Consider the following 21,835-nt stretch of genomic DNA (forward strand, 5'->3'; position numbering starts at 1 on the left):
GAGACACAAAGCGACCACAAAGAGACACAAGGTGACCACAAAGATGCAAAGTAACTACAAGTTGACCATTAAGATGCAAAGCGACCACAAAGACACACCAAGCAACCACAAAGACACACCAAGCAACCACAAAGAGACACAAAACGACCACAAAGAGACGCAATACGACCACAAAGAGACACAAAGCGACCACAAAGAGACACAAAACGACCACAAAGAGACAAAGTGACCACAAAGAGACACAACACGACCACAAAGAGACACAAAGCGACCACAAAGAGACGTAAAACGACCACAAAGAGACACAAAGCGACCACAAAGAGACGCAAAACAACCACAAAGAGACACAAGGCGACCACAAAGAGACACAAAACGAACATAAAGAGACACAAAGCCACCACAAAGACACGCAAGGCGACCACAAAGACACGCAAGGCGACCACAAAGACACGCAAGGCGACCACAAAGATTCGCAAGGCGACCACAAAGAGACACAAGGCGACCACAAAGAGACGCAAAGCGACCACAAAGAGACGCAAAGCGGCCACAAAGAGACACAAGGTGACCACAAAGATGCAAAGCAACTACAAGTTGACCATTAAGATGCAAAGCGACCACAAAGACACACCAAGCAACCACAAAGAGACACAAAATGAATAGAAAGAGCCACAAAATGACCACAAAGAGCCACCAAGCGACCACAAAGAGACACAAAATGACCACAAAGAGACACAAAGCGACCACAAAGAGACACAAGGCGACCACAAAGATGCAAAGCAACTACAAGGCGAACACAAAGATGCAAAGCGACCACAAAGAGACACAAAATGACCACAAAGAGACACAAAGCGACCACAAAGAGACATAAGGCGACCACAAAGATGCAAAGCGACCACAGAAATGCAAAGCAACTACAAAGAGACGCAAAACAACCACAAAGAGACACAAAACGTGATGTGTTCACTGTCCCATTAAAAGTGTAGTAACTGGTAGTGATTAAAGAGTGTTCTTGTTCTCTTCATGTTTCCTCCTCAGCTGCTGCTGCTGGCAACATCTGGAGGAACTATAACAGCTGTCAAGCAGCCAGAACCCCCTCTGGAAAACAGCACTGATGAAGAGGAGGAGCAGGAGGAGGAGGAAGAGGAGGAGGAGGGGGTACAGTAGAGAGGAAGGTGATGATGTCGTCCAGGCCACGCCCCCCCCCAGCCTATAGATGGAGGCGTCTCTCCGGTCGTCCTCCACAGCGAGGACATCCACCAGCTGAACAAGTCCTAAGACTGCAGGAGAGCTTAGTGAAGTTGTCCAGCTTCTGGTCGCTCCTCTTCATCCTCATCCTCCTCTTCATCATCCTCCTCCGCTTCATCATCCTCCTCCTCCTCCTCATCCTCCTCTTCATCATCATCCTCCTCTTCATCCTCATCCTCCTGGAGCTCTGAGAGGTCATGGCGGACGTCGCTCTCCTCCGAGTCCTCCTGTTACTGCTGGGAGGGACGACTCTACTCAACGGAGTCCCGGCTCATCACCGGAGCAGAGGTCAGTCACAATATTAATATTAATAATAATAATAATAATAATAATAATAATAATAATCACCAGAGCAGAGGTCAGTCACAATAATAATAATAATAATAATAATAATAATAATAATCACCAGAGCAGAGGTCAGTCACAATAATAATAATAATAATAATAATATTAATAATAATTATAATAATAATAATAATAATAATATTAATAATAATTATAATAATAATAATAATAATAATATTAATAATAATTATAATAATAATAATAATAATAATATTAATAATAATAATGATAATAATTACCGGAGTAGAGGTCAGTCACAATATTAATAATAATTATTATAATAATAGTAAATGTGTGGAAGACAACGGGACATCTGGACTCTGGTTGTGATAAAACGTCACTAAATGCATCTTTTGTTCTGTGTTTTACGGCAGTAAACTGAAACCAGTCCTGAGATGTAGAGAAGTTCGTTAAATGTTGGAATCATAAATGTATCTGGTAAAACTTCTTACTTTTCTTCTCATGTACTTTTTATATCTGCAGGTGATTTTGTCTAAAACAATCACGAGAAGATACTTTAGTATTAAAGTGGACTATTTTTGACGTGTTTGATCCTCCGTACCTGTCTGTAATGAGGTGTTGCAGGTTGACACGGCAGAAACCTGATTTTTTTTTGCATGCAGTTTTGGAGTTTTGGTGCATTTTTTCTGCATTTTTTCTGCAGGTTGTAGTGATTTTGTATTGAAATGGATTATTTTTGGCGTGTTTGATCCTCCGTACCTGTCTGTAATGAGGTGTTGCATGTTGAAGCTGCAGAAACGTGATAAAACGTGACTTTTTTTTAATGCAGTTCTGGTGCGTTTTTGCTGCACGTTGAGGTGCATTTGTATTAGAATAGACTATTTTTGACGTGTTTGATCCTCCGTACCTGTCTGTAATGACGTGTTGCATGTTGAAGCTGCAGAAACATGATTTCTTTTGGATGCAGTTTTGGTGCATTTTTTCTGCAGGTTGTGGTGATTTTGTATTAAAATGGATTATTTTTGGCGTGTTTGATCCTCCGTACCTGTCTGTCTGAAGAAACCTGATAAAACGGGACTTTTTTTTAATGCAGTTTTGGTGCGTTCTTGCTGCACGTTGAGGTGATTTTGGCGTGGTGCGATGAGTCATGCAGACAGGTGTGACGCTCGCCGTAGGCGTGGGGGGGTGTGTGTGTGTGGGGGGGCTGGAGGGGGTTGGGGGGGGTGCTACTTGATGATATAACCTGATGTTTCCGCCTCATTGAACGATTAAAGAAGTTCTGTAAGACGATAGAACGATCGTGCAGAGCGCCGCGGTGGTCTGAGGAGGCGGCGAGGAGACGATGACCTCAGCGGCGGCGGACCGCCAACAACAACAACACAGAAAGAGAGAGTTATACGGAAGCTCAGGAGTCACCAAAACATTTCATTAATGTTCTAAACTAACAGTCAAACAGAAGGACACGTTTATAAATCCTGATTTAACCTTCAACCAAACTCCATTCGTTTATTGTTCATTTTTAAAGTCTGCAGTTTAATCCGTCAATAATACTTCATTCATACTTCATTAATACTTCATTAATACTTCATTAATACTTCATTCATATTTCATTAATACTTCAATAACCTCCTGTAGTAGTTCATGATACTTAACTGTGTACTCTGATGTCTTCGTCGTACACATGAACATCTTAGTTGTACTTTATTGTACTTTATTGTACACTATAGTTGTTTGTGGTACTTTATTGTACTTTATTGTACACTGTAGTTGTTTGTGGTACTTTATTGTACTTTATTGTACACTATAGTTGTTTGTGGTACTTTATTGTACTTTATTGTACACTATAGTTGTTTGTGGTACTTTATTGTACTTTATTGTACACTATAGTTGTTTGTTGTACTTTATTGTACTTTATTATACACTATAGTTGTTTGTGGTACTTTATTGTACACTATAGTTGTTTGTGGTACTTTATTGTACACTATGGTTGTTTGTGGTACTTTATTGTACTTTATTGTACACTATAGTTGTTTATTGTACTTTATTGCACTTTATTGTACACTATAGTTGTTTGTGGTACTTTATTGTACTTTATTGTACACTATAGTTGTTTGTTGTACTTTATTGTACTTTATTGTACACTATAGTTGTTTGTGGTACTTTATTGTACACTATAGTTGTTTGTGGTACTTTATTGTACTTTATTGTACACTATAGTTGTTTGTGGTACTTTATTGTACACTATGGTTGTTTGTGGTACTTTATTGTACTTTATTGTACACTATAGTTGTTTGTGGTACTTTATTGTACTTTATTGTACACTATAGTTGTTTATTGTACTTTATTGGACTTTATTGTACACTATAGTTGTTTGTGGTACTTTGTTGTACTTTATTGTACACTATGGTTGTTTGTGGTACTTTATTGTACTTTATTGTACACTATAGTTGTTTATTGTACTTTATTGCACACTATGGTTGTTTGTGGTACTTTAGTGTACTTTATTGTACACTATAGTTGTTTGTTGTACTTTATTGCACACTATGGTTGTTTATTGTACTTTATTGCACTTTATTGTACACTATAGTTGTTTGTGGTACTTTGTTGTACTTTATTGTACACTATGGTTGTTTGTGGTACTTTATTGTACTTTATTGTACTTTATTGTACACTATGGTTGTTTCTGGTACTTTATTGTACTTTATTGTACTTTATTGTACACTATGGTTGTTTCTGGTACTTTATTGTACTTTATTGTACACTATGGTTGTTTCTGGTACTTTATTGTACTTTATTGTACTTTATTGTACACTATAGTTGTTTGTGGTACTTTATTGTACTTTATTGTACACTATGGTTGTTTCTGGTACTTTATTGTACTTTATTGTACTTTATTGTACACTATGGTTGTTTGTGGTACTTTATTGTACTTTATTGTACTTTATTGTACACTATGGTTGTTTCTGGTACTTTATTGTACTTTATTGTACTTTATTGTACACTATAGTTGTTTGTGGTACTTTATTGTACTTTATTGTACACTATGGTTGTTTCTGGTACTTTATTGTACTTTATTGTACTTTATTGTACACTATGGTTGTTTGTGGTACTTTATTGTACTTTATTGTACACTATGGTTGTTTCTGGTACTTTATTGTACTTTATTGTACTTTATTGTACACTATAGTTGTTTGTGGTACTTTATTGTACTTTATTGTACACTATGGTTGTTTCTGGTACTTTATTATACTTTATTGTACACTATAGTTGTTTGTGGTACTTTATTGTACTTTATTGTACACTATAGTTGTTTGTGGTACTTTGTGTACTTTATTGTACACTATAGTTGTTTGTGGTACTTTATTGTACACTATGGTTGTTTGTGGTACTTTATTGTACTTTATTGTACACTATAGTTGTTTGTGGTACTTTGTGTACTTTATTGTACACTATAGTTGTTTGTGGTACTTTATTGTACTTTATTGTACACTATAGTTGTTTGTGATACTTTGTGTACTTTATTGTACACTACTGTTGTTTGTTGTACTTTATTGTACTTTATTGTACACTATGGTTGTTTGTGGTACTTTATTGTACTTTATTGTACACTATGGTTGTTTGTGGTGCTTTATTGTACTTTATTGTACTTTATTGTACACTATGGTTGTTTGTGGTACTTTATTGTACTTTATTGTACTTTATTGTACACTATGGTTGTTTGTGATACTTTATTGTACTTTATTGTACTTTATTGTACACTATGGTTGTTTGTGATACTTTATTGTACTTTATTGTACTTTATTGTACACTATGGTTGTTTGTTGTACTTTATTGTACTTTATTGTACTTTATTGTACACTATGGTTGTTTGTGATACTTTATTGTACTTTATTGTACTTTATTGTACTTTATTGTACACTATGGTTGTTTGTTGTACTTTATTGTACTTTATTGTACTTTATTGTACACTATGGTTGTTTGTGATACTTTATTGTACTTTATTGTACTTTATTGTACTTTATTGTACACTATGGTTGTTTGTGGTGCTTTATTGTACTTTATTGTACTTTATTGTACACTATGGTTGTTTGTGGTACTTTATTGTACTTTATTGTACACTATAGTTGTTTGTGGTACTTTATTGTACTTTATTTTACACTATGGTTGTTTGTGGTACTTTGTGTACTAACTTTGGGCGTCTGTGGTAGTTTCTTGTAGTACTTTGATGGTATTTAGTCTTAGTTTTTTATTCTTAATGTAGTTCTTGTTGGTTCTTTGTGGTATTTCTTGTCCTCTGGTGGGTGGTGGTATAAAGTGTGTACTCTGTGTGTACTGTTCAGTAGTAGTTGGAGGTTTTATATACTGTGTGCAGGAATGAGCTGCAGGACTGGACTCGTCCGACTGATCCTCTGAACAAACATCCCTGTAAAGCGTGTAAAAGATGAATGGAGTCTGGTGCGGCGCTGCAGCTCAACGTGTAATTACAGATGATTGTTTCACGGCACCTCGAGGCGCCTCGGAGTCAGTCGGCTGAAACAACAACGACGTTCAGCAGCAGAAACACGTCGGTTCATTCATCAGTTAAAGGAACACGTCGCCTCGTTTAACACCTTTATCAGTATTACTACTCCGTATACGCTGATGCACATCTGGATCCAGATGTGCAGCAAGTATTTGCTAATAAAGCTTGTAAATATTCCGATGGGCTGATATTATCTGATATCTGATGTTCTGGTCTTGAGAAGACAATAATTCTTCTTCTTCTTCTTCTTCTTCTTCATCTTCTTCTTCTTCTTCTTCTTCTTCTGGTCCTCAGTGCGGCGTCAGAACATGAAGGTCCGGATCAACGCCACCGGCGACACCATCGTGATGAAGTTTGTCCGTCCGAGTCCGGATGTGAAGCTGGAGGGTTATATTCTGGGCTACGGCAGCAGTGTCTTCTCCAGACAGTTCATCCAGCTGCCCGAGGACGGACGGCCCTACGAGACCGAGATGGGTAAGACGGGGGGACAGGGGACGGGGACGGGGGACAGGGGACGGGAAGTCTCAGAAGTTTCACAGTCATGTTGTAGTTTATTAGTGTTGTCTCTGGGCCTCCGTACATTATTGGTGTCGTCTCTGGGCCTCCGTACCTCTCAGCAGCCTGATCTATAGTTTTAATTATAAAACTGTGAGACGTCTCGTTCGTCTTCGTCCTGATGAACTCGGAGACACTTTGACTTCGTCTTCAGTCTTCAGGTCAAAACGCCTCAGAGTTTAGCCGGAGTCAGGTGGAGACGTGTGAAACATGTCGGGGGTCAGAGGTCAGAGGTTAGGAGCAGCATCAATAACAACACCAGATGTTGAGAACAGATGTTTTACAGGTTCTGGTGTTCAGCTGGTTTCCTGTCTCAGACGGGCTCTAAAAACATCAACATGTTAGCTGGTGTTTGGTGGCGTTCTTCTGGAAACCTTTTAATTCTTTCTGATGAAGCTGAAGAGACTTTAGTCCAGATGTTGAGTCAAAACATCCCAAACATCTGGCTGGAGTTTGGTGGACAGATCAATATTTACAGGTCATTATCATTATCCTAATATTTCTTTTCTTTAAATGGTATCGACTGAGAGCTTCACTTGGTCCTGATGAAGGTGGTGGAACGTTGGAGGAACATTGGAGGACCGTTAGAGGAACGTTGGAGGAACGTTGGAGGAACGTTGGAGGAACATTGGAGGAACGTTGGAGGAACGTTGGAGGAACATTGGAGGAACGTTGGAGGAACATTGGAGGAATTTTGGTGGAACATTGGAGGAACATTGGAGGAACGTTGGAGGAACATTGGAGGAACATTGGAGGAACGTTGGAGGAACGTTGGAGGAACATTGGAGGAACCTTGGAGGAACGCTGGAGGAACATTGGAGGAACATTGGAGGAACGTTGGAGGAACATTGGAGGAACGTTGGAGGAACATTGGAGGAACATTTGAGGAACATTGGAGGAACGTTGGAGGAACGTTTGAGGAACGTTGAGGGAACATTGGAGGAACATTGGAGGAACATTTGAGGAACATTGGAGGAATGTTGGAGGAACATTGGAGGAACATTGAGGGAACATTGGAGGAATATTGGTGGAACATTGGAGGAACATTGGAGGAACGTTGGAGGAACATTGGAGGAACATTGGAGGAACGCTGGAGGAACGTTGGAGGAACATTGGAGGAACGCTGGAGGAACATTGGAGGAACATTGGAGGAACGTTGGAGGAACATTGGAGGAACGTTGGAGGAACATTGGAGGAACATTTGAGGAACATTGGAGGAACGTTGGAGGAACGTTGGAGGAACGTTGGAGGAACGTTGGTGTTTAAACGTCCGTATTCTAGCTGGAGTTTGGTGGACGTGGTGTTTACTGTCTGTGGTAAATTAGAGGTATAAACAGTTTACTTTCGGAGCTCCACTGGGAGACTTTTCCATCTCTCGTCTCTCGTCGCTGCTTTTCCTGTCCCGAGGTCACCTGTCAATCAAAGTGTGTGTGTGTGTGTGTGTGTGTGTGTGTGTGTGTGTGGGGGGGGCGTAGTGTTTACGTTCCTGGTTAAAAGCCTCCGTAGAGATCCGTCCATCAGCAGCTCAGCAAGGACGCCCACTCTTTAAATCCAGCTGCTTCACACTCAATAAAAGGACACGCTTTATTATAATAATATAATTATAATATGATATCTAAGAAACGTCCTGCATCAGAGAGAAGCACTTGAACGCACCACGATTATTAACATAAAGATTCAGGAGACGTTTGAGTTGTTGTTGATCTGTCCAACAAACTCCAGCTGCAATATGGATGTTTAGACTCAGCGTCTGGAGGTAAAGTCTCTTCAGCTTCATCAGAAAGTCTTCCGAGGTAACGAGAGGAGGAGCACCAAACCGTTCTGAAACGCGTCTCAAGGAGAGTTCATGTTTATTGTTTGATGTCGTGTTTGAACTCATTCAAATCCAAACTGTTGAACCTTCAGGACAAAAGCAGATGATTAATCTCCCAACAAGACAGAGAGAGAAAGAATGCAGGATTATCTGAGACAAACAGCGGCTCTGCGCTGCTTCCAGATGTTTACAGATGTTTACAGGTGATTGATGAGGTCATCAGGGCTGGGGGAGGGGGGAGGGGGGGCATGTTTCTACCTGTTAGAGAACAAGGAGGTGAAGGAACCTCTCAGGTCCACAGAGAGATCAGCTTCCTCTTAACACCACAGATATCACAATGAAAACAAAGATCTAATGAATAACAGAGGAATCACTCCGTCAAGTTTTAATATTCTATTTTTATGTTTTAATATTCTATATAAAACCACGTCTGACGTCTTTCTCTGACCTTTGACCTCCAGACGCCGAGCCCAAGTACCTGGTGGTCGTCCAGCCGATCCCGGTGAACGACGTGAAGAAGCACTGCACAGGTACGGTACGCCGTTGACTTCCTGTGTTGTGGTTGATAAACAGGAAGCGTGATGTCTCACTGCGTCCTCACTGCGTCCTCCTCCGTCCCTCCTCAGGGAAGGTGAACCTGGAGACGCCGCTCCACCTGGCGATTGGCTCCGTCAGCCCGACGGCGGTGCTGCTGTCCTGGGGGAACGACCTGAAGACGCCGTACGCCGGCAACATCATGAACGAGTGTCTGGAGGACGGGTGAGCGCCCAACGCTGCTGATGATGTCACCATAGTGATCGCTGATGATGTCACCGTAGTGATCGCTGATGATGTCACCGTAGTGATCGCTGATGATGTCACCGTAGTGATCGCTGATGATGTCACCGTAGTGATCACTGATGATGTCATCGTAGTGATCGCTGATGATGTCACCGTAGTAATCGCTGATGATGTCACAGTAGTGATCACCGATGATGTCACAGTAGTGATCACCGATGATGTCACCGTAGTGATCACCGATGATGTCACAGTAGTGATCACCGATGATGTCACAGTAGTGATCACCGATGATGTCACAGTAGTGATCACCGATGATGTCACAGTAGTGATCACTGTCATGTTATTTGAACCCAAACGCGACCTTTTCCTAAAGCTAACGGCGTCGCTTCTGTCACGTAACTTCAGATGTTATGATGTCATAAGAAGTGGATCTATCAGACCTACTTCCTCTTCCTCCTCTAACTCTAACCTTGACGTTGTCCTCAGGTTCTACACCATCCGCTACAGGGAGAGGAACAGGAAGTGGATCTATCAGACCTGCCCGACCAGCGACACCGTGGTCGACAACCTGAAGCCCAACACGCCGTACGAGTTCGGCGTCCGCTCCAACAAGGACGACCGCAGCGGCATCTGGAGCAAACCCACCATCCACAACACCAACATGGCCAGTAAGGAGGACGCCGTCTTGGTTTCATATATACCTATATATAGATACGTATATATACGCATCTATACGTATATATCTATACGTATAGATATATACGTATATATAGGCATAGCGTTAGAGCTTTCTGCTGCTTCTCTGATCTTCATCAACGTTTTCTGTGTTTCTCAGATAAAAACAGTCAGAAACCGTTCAAGCTGCGGAATCCTCTCACCAAGACGCTGGTACCTACTTATTATTACTCTATATAACCTGTCACTATATATTATATATTATATTTTATATATTATATATTATATATTATATATTATGTTTTATATTTTATATATTTAATTTTATATATTTTATATTTTATATATTATATATTTTATGTTTTATATATTATGTTTTATATTTTATATATTATATTTTATGTTTTATATATTATATATGATAACCCTAACACCATCACCTGATGTTGTATATGTAGCCGTCTGGTTGGCAGCAGTGCATTCTGGGACTTGTAGTGTTCTCTGAAGTTCTATTAAAGTGTTTGAATGTGTGATGTTTTCCAGAAGCCTCTCGGTCCTCACGTTCTGTTCCCTCCTCGTCCAGGTGAGATCAGCTTTATATACTTTAATATCATATCATATCTACGTGTTGAGGCGGCGTCTCGTTGTTTCTGCTTCACGTTGTCGGAGGAATCCGTTTAATTAAATCAGTTCACACGTCGTTAAAACAGCTTTCATGTTCAGACTGGTTACAAACACAATACAGCTCACTGGAACGCTGTCAACCCTCCCTCTGTTCTTAGGATCAATACACCGCTCTCTATATATATATATCTACGGTATATATATATATATATATACAGTATACGTATATATGGAGTTTATATTTATAGTTTGACTTCCTGTGGTGTTTCTGTGTTGCAGCTCTTCACAACAGGACTCGACTTCCTCCTCTGCTCAAACACTCGGCGTTCCCCGGAGCTCCTCGCACTTCCTTCGGTGATTATCACTTCCTGTTTCCACTTTCACCGCTTTTATTTTGACATTCATTTCCTGTAAACATGTCACTTCCTGCAGCGCCGCCCGAGAGCCGCCAGGAAACGTTCCCGCCGGCCGGCTCCGCGGTGTCACTCGGTAACAAGAAAGACTTTTATTTTGTTAATTCTCCAGCTTCCTGTCTCTGGCTGAGCCCATGATGCACCTGGGAGGGGGGGGGGGGGGAGCTGTTAGCATGTTAGCATGACTTGAGCACGGTTCAGAAAGTCGATGCGAGGCGTGGAGGTGATGTCACTGAAGGTACGAGTAAGTTTACTTTGACGCGTTGCTAGCAGCGCTTCAACATCCTGAAGACATTTTCTTCTTCTGCTTTTCTTCTTTCAGCCTCAAATATATCTATCTATCTATCTATCTATATAGATATCTATATCTACATAGATATAGATATCTATGTAGATATATGTATATATATCTGTGCATGTGTCTGTCTTTATGAAGTCTTGATGTTCAGTCTGCATGTCGATCAGTTCAGACACAGACATTGTTGGATTTTCCCGCCGGGGAAAAACAACACAAGTCGTTCTGCAAACTCGTCTCGTCTACTTCCTGTTTGTCTCGTCTACTTCCTGTTTGTCTCGTCTACTTCCTGTTTGTCTCGTCTACTTCCCGTCTGTCTCGTCTACTTCCCGTCTGTCTCGTCTACTTCCCGTCTGTCTCGTCTACTTCCTGTCTGTCTCGTCACAAGAACACCGTCTTCTGGACTTCTCTGTATTTCTCTGAGGGACCTGATCGTGGGACTGATCTTCTGTTTGGAGTAGAGCTGGGTTTCTACTAGATAATCAACCATCCAGACAACCGATCAGTTCCCATGACCACGGTACCTCTCTGCTCTCTCGCCCCAGACGAAGGAAACGCCGTTAGAAACGACACCGACCGACCAGCGGATCCACTTCCTCTCCTCCCCCAACTCCCGCCCACCAAAGCCCCGCCCGCCGACACCACGCCCCTCTTTAGATTACCCTCCAATGGCGACTCGCTTCAGGGGCGGACTACTAAGACGCCTTCTGGTGCACCTGAGAAGCCTCATGACCCTGCTGGTAATTCACACCAACCAACTTCCCTTTGTTGTGAAATAATCGCCACGTTTAGTAAAACGGAGGTTGAGTCGTGACGATCAGTTTGTGGTTTGACCTCCGTGAACATCACAGCGTCATCTGCAAACAGTCGAACAATCACAGATCTGACAGTTGAACTTCAGTCCGACAGGTTGTGGATCGTCTCTTTGTTGAACCTTCTCTTTCCCTCACAGCTTTCGGCCGATCACAGGACGGATCGTCGCGGCTGAAGTCGGCTCTGGCCAATGAGAGAGCCAAAGCTAACAGCTGGGGTAATAATGACCTCATGAAACGCTTCCTCTCGCTCTCGCTGTTGATCTGCAGACATCTTGTTTCCTTCGAGCTTCCAGATGCTGTCTTTGTCCACAGGGATGGCTGCTCACCCACCATCCGACGTCTGCATGCGGCGCACAATCTCACAGTCATGGTTGCCTCATTGAAACCCACCAGCAGCTTAAATGACTGTCGTTTCCAGAGATTGTGAGCGCTACCGCGACTCCATCATCATCATCATCATCACGTTATTAGTAAAACCATCATCACTAACATCACCGCTCGGCGCTGCTGCTCGCTCGCTTCACTGCCACCTTCATAAAGATCGGATATTAACAAAAAACTGTTTTGGTCTTTTAGGTCAGAGCAGAAATCCGTCTCCTCAACTCTATGACCCGTCAGCGACCGCGGTCGCCAGATCCACGAGGCCTTCATCCAGAAACTCCCTCTTTCCCCCCTCCTCCTCTAGACCCGGTGCCTCGTCCCCGACCGCCGGGATCCTCCGGGGTAATCCTCCTCGGACCGCTTTCTGCTTTCACTGTTTTACATTTACTCTCTTTACAGAAGTGTCCGGAGGAAAAGCCGTCAAATTACTAGTTTGTGCTCGATAACTCTTCATTTTACAGGTCCGTCAATTAATTATCATTATCATGAGTTTACTCCGGGTTCTCAGGTTTCCTCCCACAGTTTAAAGACATGCAGGTTAGCGTGGGTTTACTCCAGGTTCTCAGGTTTCCTCCCACAATCTAAAGACATGCAGGTTAGTGTGGGTTTACTCCGGGTTCTCCGGTTTCCTCCCACAGTCTAAAGACATGCAGGTTAGTGTGGGTTTACTCCGGGTTCTCCGGTTTCCTCCCACAGTCTAAAGACATGCAGGTTAGTGTGGGTTTACGCCGGGTTCTCAGGTTTCCTCCCACAGTCTAAAGACATGCAGGTTAGCGTGGGTTTACTCCGGTTCTCCGGTTTCCTCCCACAGTCCAAAGACATGCAGGTTAGCGTGAGTTTATTCCAGGTTCTCAGGTTTCCTCCTACAATCTAAAGACATGCAGGTTAGCGTGGGTTTACTCCAGGTTCTCAGGTTTCCTCCCACAATCTAAAGACATGCAGGTTAGCGTGGGTTTACTCCAGGTTCTCCGGTTTCCTCCCACAGTCTAAAGACATGCAGGTTAGCGTGAGTTTACTCCAGGTTCTCAGGTGTCCTCCCACAGTCTAAAGACATGCAGGTTAGCGTGAGTTTACTCCAGGTTCTCAGGTGTCCTCCCACAGTCTAAAGACATGCAGGTTAGTGTGGGTTTACTCCAGTTTCTCAGGTTTCCTCCCACAATCTAAAGACATGCAGGTTAGCGTGGGTTTACTCCAGGTTCTCAGGTTTCCTCCCACAGTCTAAAGACATGCAGGTTAGTGTGGGTTTACTCCAGGTTCTCAGGTTTCCTCCCACAATCTAAAGACATGCAGGTTAGTGTGGGTTTACTCCAGGTTCTCAGGTTCCCTCCCACAGTCCAAAGACATGCAGGTTAGCGCGGGTTTACTCCGGGTTCTCAGGTTTCCTCCCACAGTCTAAAGACATGCAGGTTAGCGCGGGTTTACTCCGGGTTCTCAGGTTTCCTCCCACAGTCTAAAGACATGCAGGTTAGCGTGGGTTTACTCCAGGTTCTCAGGTGTCCTCCCAGATAATGAATGCAGCAGATATCTGCAGATATCTCACTGGTGGTTTCAGATGAAACCTGATTGGTCGAACGTTGACTGGTCAGTTCTTCAGGTTGCGGCTGCCTGGTAGACGTTCAGGTTGCGGCTGCCTGGTAGACGTTCAGGTCCAGCTGCTGACTCTGGTTTTTATTGTATCCTGGTTCTGTATTTGACGCTTTACAATGTTGTTTTCATTTCAAAGGAAGGAGAATCCCGACAGGTTGAACTTTAGTCTTTACACTGATACTCGTCTATTTTCAACTCTTTGTGTCGGTGACCTCCGACCTGCTGAATGAACCTCACGGCTCAACAACCAGACGAGTCTGGTTTAAACCAGACTCATTCCTTCAGTTTACATTTGAGTAGGAACATTGAATTAGAGTTTAATTTGGGCGGCAAACTGAGGACCAAAACCAAACTGATGAACACAACGTCTGTAAGTGTTCCCTGAGGACTCGTCCGGTTGTTCTGGTGTCGGTTCTGGTTTCTTTTCTCTTCGTAACGCTCGGTTTTGTCCCCACAGTGAACGGACAGCCACACCGGGGCCTTTCCCCTCCTAGACCAGCCTTATGGTCCAGACCTCGACTGGGTAAACAAGACCTCGATCTGTGTTTCATCATTAACCCCTTCACCTCTACCTAAAGCTGGTGTTTCTTGTCTCCATCCATTAATACTTCACCGTCCATCCGTTGGTCTGTCCGTCCATGTCTCGTCTCGTCTCTCTGGCTTCTGCAGGTTTTCAGCAGCTGGCAAAGACTCAAATAATCAAGAAGGAAGTCGGAGCTGCAGCATGATTATTTGAGTTGGTTACATAACATGATGTCCCTGTGTGTTCATGTGGTGGTTGGTGGTGGGGGGGGTTGTGGTTGAGACCTGCTGGGGCTCTTTGCATGCTGGACTGAGGAAACAAACACATTTAGTCAGTTATTAGTTCTCTCTCGTGTTCCCCTTAAACTTTCCCGTGATAGAGCGCCACAGGAACGAGTCCTAAAACCTAAAAAATTGGTTTTAGACACTTCCTGTTCTGCAGTAGTTGCAGAGATCCAGATGAACTGAAGGTTTCTGGTAGAAGTTTTAACCTCAGATGAACTGAAGGTTTCTGGTAGAATAAAGTTTTAACGGCGGTTCGTCTCCTGCTGCAGTGAACAACTCTTTGCCGGAGAACCAGAAGAAGTCTGACGATTTTGTCCGTTCTGGTTCCACCGTTGACGAGCAGTTTTATGGTAAAAAGGCATGAATCTCGCCTCCCGCCGTGACGCCTGGCGCTTCAGTTGCTCCACGCCGCCGACGCTGCATGGTTTGGTCGTGTCCAGAGGCCGTCAGTTACTTTATGAGCACCTCACAAAGTAGAAGTTTGTAATCTGAACCTGCCGCCTGGATCGGACCGCCTGAATGCCGCTGCTTCCTGCATGACTGCGAGCGTCGTGAGCGCGGCGAGCTTCAGACATGTTTATTTAACCGTCACCGCTAGCAGACAGCATGGCGTGCAGTGAGCAGAATGTTTGCTTTTTATTGTTTGTGTGTGAAAAGAGAAGATCATCCCAGGATTTACGTGGTTCAGTCTGGAGCTGTAATCAGCAGAATATAATGACGGTTCCATGTTAGTAGAATAGAATAGAATAGAGTAGAATAGAAGCTCTACAGGCCGTCTGGCGTCTTCATCCATATTTACACGGAGCTGATTGAGTCTTTATTGTTTCATGTTTCGAGCTGAAACGTTTCAGGACTTCATCATCTGTCATGTTTCTGGCTTCGCTGTTATTCCATTTAGTTTTGGACGCGACTCGAGACGCTGATTGTGAAGAATGTCGGCTTCTCCTTGAACCGGGCGGGGGGGGGGGGGGTAATTGGCTGCAGGTTCTGGACTTCAGTCTTTGGCGGATTTTAGAAAAACAGAAACGACCTCGAGGAATTACACGGGACTGTTCAGGACTGTTCATGTTTTCAGCTTCATGTGGGAAGAAAAGAGCAGATCAGAAAACAGGAAGTAAAGCCAGAGTTAAAGTTGTATTATTATTTTATTAATTATACCCTCATGGATTCATCATATAGTAGATTATAGATTATAGATTATAGATTATAGATCATAGATTATAAACAACCTCTGCAGCTGAAGATCATGGTTGATATTACTGTTTTCAGGATCACCGGTCCGATCCCTACCGCTCAACAAGAAACCAAACCTCGTGGGGAAACCCGGAGAAACCGGTAAGACGAGTCGACGGGTAACCGACGATATCTGGATACTCCTGTGTTTCTTTTAACGTTTTTTATTTACGTGTTTTCCATCAGACAAGCTGAACAACTTCAAGCAGACGGACAAGCTGCCGATCCTGAAACCCAAAGTCCTGCTAGCAACCGCCAAGCCCACCAAACTGGACCGGAAACAGACCACGACCGGAGCGCCGACAACAACCGGTAGGAAGATTCACGTTAGCATCGCAGCTAACATTTACTTTAGTCCTCCAGAGACACGGCAACCTGTGAAGCATTCAGTTGTGATCTTTTGGCAGCAAAGTCAGAATTTATCTTCTAAAATCTGTTTATATTTCTTTCTTCAGCCAGTCGGCAGGAAACCTGGGAGGACTCGGACCTGTTCAAACCAAAGCCGGCTTCTGAAGTCGACGCCTTGGGCAAGACACGTTATGTGGGTGAGTTATACACAACTGCACCAAGAACAACTGAACCCTGCACCCTGCACCCTAAATCCTGATCCCTGATCCCTGAACCCTGCACCCTGAACCCTGTTCCCTGAACCCTGCACCCTGCACCCTGCACCCTGCACCCTGCACCCTGATCCCTGATCCCTGATCCCTGAACCCTGCACCCTGAACCCTGCACCCTGCACCCTGAACCCTGCACCCTGCACCCTGAACCCTGCACCCTGCACCCTGAACCCTGCACCTTGCACCCTGCACCCTGAACCCTGCACCCTGCACCCTGCACCTTGCACCCTGAACCCTGTTCCCTGAACCCTGCACCCTACACCCTGAACCCTGCACCCTGAACCCTGCACCCTGAACCCTGAACCCTGAATCCTGCACCCTGAACCCTGCGCCCTGATCCCTGATCCCTGCACTCTGAACCCTGCACCCTGCACCCTGAACCCTGCACCCTACACCCTGAACCCTGAACCCTGCACCCTGCACCCTGCACCCTGCACCCTGCACCCTGCACCCTGCACCCTGCACCCTGAACCCTGCACCCTGCACCCTGCACCCTGCACCCTGAACCCTGCACCCTGCACCCTGCACCAGTGTTGGTGCCTCGCTCCAGCTGACTAATCGCTCCCCTCTTCCTCCCTCAGCGCCTCACGTCATCTACCAAATAGGCAAGAAACCAGATGAGCCTTGCTCCATCACCTCCTCCCTCAACTACTTCCCTGAGGATGAACCCGGCGGGGCGAACGTGACGGCTCCGCCCAAGACTCCTCCCTCCAACCTCACCGTGGTGACGGTGGAGGGATGCCCGTCCTTCATCATCCTGGACTGGGAGAAAACCGACAACGACACCACCGGTACAAAGACACGAGCTGTTTAAGATTAGTAGAGTAGTACCTGAGGACTCTGTTGATCCGGACTTTCTTGTCCTCTCTTCAGAGTACGAGGTCATCTCCACCACTAAGGGACCCGATGGCGAGCAGGTTTCCGTCCTGACCACCAACCAGACTCACACCACGGTGGAGAACCTCAAACCGGAGAGCAGGTATGCTTGATTCAGAAACAAAATAAAACTGTTTCAGCTACTTTCTACAGAAACTCGGCGTTAGTAGTTTTCTTCTTCTGTTTTAAAGCTGCTATAAAATAATTAAAGACCATATTCTAGATTCCAGTAGAATTACTTTTTGTTTCTCTGTTTGTTGACAGTTACGAGTTTAAGGTGAAGCCGAAGAACGAGCTGGGTGAAGGTCCTCCCAGTGACCCGGTGTCCTTCAACACAGAGTCCGGTACAGGATCACTCGCATGTCTGTTTGTCTGCGCCCTCCGAGCGCCCTTTAGTTATTTAGCCCGATGGTGACCCTGATACCATCCAGACCCGGTCCAGACCCGGTAGAACCTTTATTCCGTACGGTCTTGATACCGTCCAGACCCGGTAGAACCTTTATTCCGTACGGTCTTGGTACCATCCAGACCCGGTAGAACCCGTTCATTGCTGCTTGTAGCTTTAATTATTATTTTTTAACCAAGTTGTTTCCAGGATGTTAAAACTGTCTTTGCTTCCTTCATCAGCGGATCCTCGAGTGAGCGAGAATGTCTCAGGTACGATCAAATAACCACAGTGTCATCGGTGCATTATGGTGATCAATACATTCTGCTGATCAATCAATAATCTCTGCAGGTAAAGACGCCATCTGGACTCAGTTCCCCTTTAAGACGGACTCGTACTCGGACTGTCACGGAAAACAGTACGTGAAGAGAACCTGGTACCGCAAGTTCGTCGGGGTCCAGCTGTGCAACTCGCTCCGGTACAAGATCTACCTGAGCGACTCGCTCAACGGTGAGTGGCGTTTACCGGCGGTCCCACCTCATGTAGGAGTTTACCTGAGCCCGGTTCTGACCCGTCTCTGGTTGTTTCACCTTGCAGGTAAATTCCACAACATCGGAGATCAGACCGGCTTCGGTGAGGATCACTGTCAGTTCGTCGATTCGTTCCTGGATGGAAGAACGGGCCGACAGCTCCGAGCAGACCAGCTCCCGCCCAGACCCGGTAAAACCTTTATTTCATAGAGTCCTGATACCGTCCAGACCCGGTAAAACCTTTATTTCATAGAGTCCTTATACCGTCCAGACCCGGTAAAACCTTTATTTCATAGAGTCCTTATACCGTCCAGACCCGGTAAAACCTTTATTTCATAGAGTCCTGATACCGTCCAGACCCGGTAAAACCTTTATTTCATAGAGTCCTTATACCGTCCAGACCCGGTAAAACCTTTATTTCATAGAGTCCTGATACCGTCCAGACCCGGTAAAACCTTTATTTCATAGAGTCCTTATACCGTCCAGACCCGGTAAAACCTTTATTTCATAGAGTCCTTATACCGTCCAGACCCGGTAAAACCTTTATTTCATAGAGTCCTGATACCGTCCAGACCCGGTAAAACCTTTATTTCATAGAGTCCTTATACCGTCCAGACCCGGTAAAACCTTTATTTCATAGAGTCCTTATACCGTCCAGACCCGGTAAAACCTTTATTTCATAGAGTCCTGATACCGTCCAGACCCGGTAAAACCTTTATTTCATAGAGTCCTTATACCGTCCAGACCCGGTAAAACAACTTATAACCAGTCTGATAGAAAGTCTTTCTCACGGTTTACATCTTGTTGTCCCGGGTCCAGGTTTCTTCAGGGCCGTGCGTCAGGAGCCGGTCCACTTCGGACAGATAGGAGGACACTCCCACATCAACTACGTCTCATGGTACGAGTGTGGGACGCCCATCCCCGGGAAATGGTGAACAGACTGAGTCGTTCTCTGAGAACCCAGAAGAGGAACCGTCGCCCAGGCTGGGACGGCGACAGCAGCAGAAGATCTTCTGGACCTCCTGTAACCCAGAGCTGTAGAAACATGTACAGGACATACTCGTCAGGGAATCAGTACCGAGAGAGCATCTCTAAATATAGCAAACATGCCTCATCTTTACTATTTATCAAGCAACCGACTGGTGGAAGAGGAGGAGGATCGGTGGAGGTTCGGTGCTCTCGGCGGTGTGGGGGGGTACATGCTAGATATATTTTATTTTGTGTGAGATAATGGGAAGCTGGCTCCCTGGAATACTATTTTCATAACTTATTTATCAAAAGGTCTTTCGTTTTGTTTGTTTTCAGCTCATTTCTGTTTATTTGCAAGTCGAGCAAAAGGTTTAAAAAGTAGACGCCGTCCTGATTGACATTCATTACCAGCAGCTGACCGGTAAAACCAGTAAAACCAGTCCTCTACCGGCGGCTATGAAGCACCGTAAACAAGCCGACCTGTAGAAGTTCTGCTGGATGTGGAGAATATGTGCTATGTGTGATGAACTTCTGCCTCACCCTAACCATAACTGCCGGGGATTCTTGCCTCACCCTAATCATGCGCAGCGGGGCGGGAAGCTAACGGTGCGGCAAAGCTCAAAGAAAATAAATTTATACCGCACAGTCCTGATACCGTCCAGACCCGGTACAACCTTTATACCATACGGTCCTGATACTGTCCAGACCGGTACAACCTTTATACCATACGGTCCTGATACCGTCCAGACCGGTACAACCTTTATATCATACGGTCCTGATACCGTCCAGACCGGTACAACCTTTATACCATACGGTCCTGATACCGTCCAGACCGGTACAACCTTTATACCATACGGTCCTGATACCGTCCAGACCGGTACAACCTTTATACCATACGGTCCTGATACCGTCCAGACCGGTACAACCTTTATACCATACGGTCCTGATACCGTCCAGACCGGTACAACCTTTATACCATACAGTCCTGATGTCATCCAGATCCGGTCCAGACCCGGTGCAGACCCGGTACAACCTTTATACCATACGGTCTTGATACCGTCCAGACCGGTACAACCTTTATACCATACAGTCCTGATATCATCCAGAACCGGTCCAGACCTGGTTCAGACCCGGTGCAGACCCGGTCCAGACCCGGTACAACAGTACATCTTTCTATATAATTGGCTCTAACGATCGTCTTTGTCTGCCGTTAATTTCCCGTCCTGCCACCAGACCGACCACGCCGGTAAGGCTTTATTGTGGCGGGGTGTCGCTGCAGGGTGTTTCCTCTGGATGCTGTTTCCTGTAACGTTCAGCTGTATTCATACGTTGTTATAAAACATCTGTAAAGAACATGAATGTTTGTTAACATGATGCTGTTGGTGTTTTTCTGCATATTGATTCTCAACAATAAAGAAGTTTTGATTCGTTTTTTTAAAGGAAATGTCTTTATTGATCCTCCAATGTGAAGTCTGTGGGCCAGCTGGAGAAACACTACTGCGCATGCTCAGTAGGCCGCGTACCCGGAATTTAAAAGCAGTTGTTAGTGAGTTAGCTGCAGAGCTACAACTGGTTTTTATTCTATATTCATTTACATTTAGTGAAATATTCTCTGAGCCGAATGATGTGTGATCAGCTCTGGTCTGCAGTGAACTCATGAATGAACCGACAGCTGTCACCGGATTAACGGAGAACCGGAGAGAACCGAGAAACACGAGGATTCTCAGGCGAGTTCTGCAGCAGGTCTTTTCTCTGATTTCTAAGTGGATTTACGGACGTTAATGTGGATGAACATGAGAGATAGTGATGTCATGATGAAGAGGAGGTCACGCTGGATGATGTTAGTGAGTTTCATGTCTGTGTGTTCACATTTTAATGAGTTATGAAGAAGAGAAAAGAGAGTTTTGACCGTTCGCGGCACTCTGCCGGGAAATGAAGGGTTTTAGAGAAGTGAGCTGACTGCCAGGCAGTGAAGCGTTAAACCGGAGAGTTACCGGAGAGTTCATCAGCACCTGTTCTGTTCAACTTAACGGTTCTCTTCCGGTTTGTTTTCAGGTGCATCTTCCACACCTGACGGTGCATGACGTCACTCCCCATCAGCAGTCACAGCAGGTGTGTTGAGGAGCTGCACGAGGGACCAACAGGTAGATCCTCTAGTCTGCATGTACTAATACTACTAGTCCTGTAGTCCTTATGTACTAATACTACTAGTCCTCTAGTCTTCATGTACTAATACTACTAGTCCTGTAGTCTGCATGTACTAATACTACTAGTCCTCTAGTCTTCATGTACTAATACTACTAGTCCTGTTGTCCTTATGTACTAATACTACTAGTCCTCTAGTCTTCATGTACTAATACTACTAGTCCTGTAGTCTGCATGTACTAATACTACTAGTCCTCTA

The 21,835-nt window shown here is 44.5% G+C and overlaps 1 protein-coding gene across 15 annotated transcripts; it reads left to right on the forward strand.

Moving 5' to 3' along the window:
* The first annotated feature begins 311 nt into the window (after window positions 1-311).
* On the forward strand, window positions 312-20,867 carry LOC119484144 (target of Nesh-SH3-like). 15 transcript variants are annotated; one of them, XM_037762675.1, is made up of 25 exons: window positions 312-1,352; window positions 1,383-1,533; window positions 6,368-6,547; window positions 8,903-8,971; window positions 9,068-9,200; window positions 9,708-9,889; window positions 10,057-10,109; window positions 10,440-10,479; window positions 10,800-10,874; window positions 10,953-11,009; window positions 11,774-11,968; window positions 12,181-12,258; window positions 12,620-12,766; window positions 14,469-14,534; window positions 15,088-15,168; window positions 16,088-16,153; window positions 16,238-16,363; window positions 16,507-16,596; window positions 17,253-17,462; window positions 17,545-17,650; window positions 17,812-17,891; window positions 18,175-18,204; window positions 18,284-18,442; window positions 18,530-18,652; window positions 19,282-20,867. In XM_037762675.1, exons 2-25 carry the CDS (start codon window positions 1,443-1,445, stop codon window positions 19,395-19,397), a joined length of 2,553 nt encoding a protein of 850 aa, XP_037618603.1. In that variant the 5' UTR covers window positions 312-1,352; window positions 1,383-1,442; the 3' UTR covers window positions 19,398-20,867. The 15 variants fall into 15 exon arrangements, with proteins under 15 accessions (XP_037618603.1, XP_037618602.1, XP_037618604.1 ...); XM_037762674.1 differs by having other exon boundaries at window positions 312-1,533; XM_037762678.1 differs by lacking the exons at window positions 312-1,352; window positions 1,383-1,533 and adding an exon at window positions 1,979-2,028.
* The last annotated feature ends 968 nt before the right edge of the window (window positions 20,868-21,835 follow it).

Source organism: Sebastes umbrosus (assembly GCF_015220745.1).
Source record: "Sebastes umbrosus isolate fSebUmb1 chromosome 24 unlocalized genomic scaffold, fSebUmb1.pri SUPER_24_unloc_1, whole genome shotgun sequence".
Lineage (NCBI taxonomy): Eukaryota > Metazoa > Chordata > Actinopteri > Perciformes > Sebastidae > Sebastes > Sebastes umbrosus.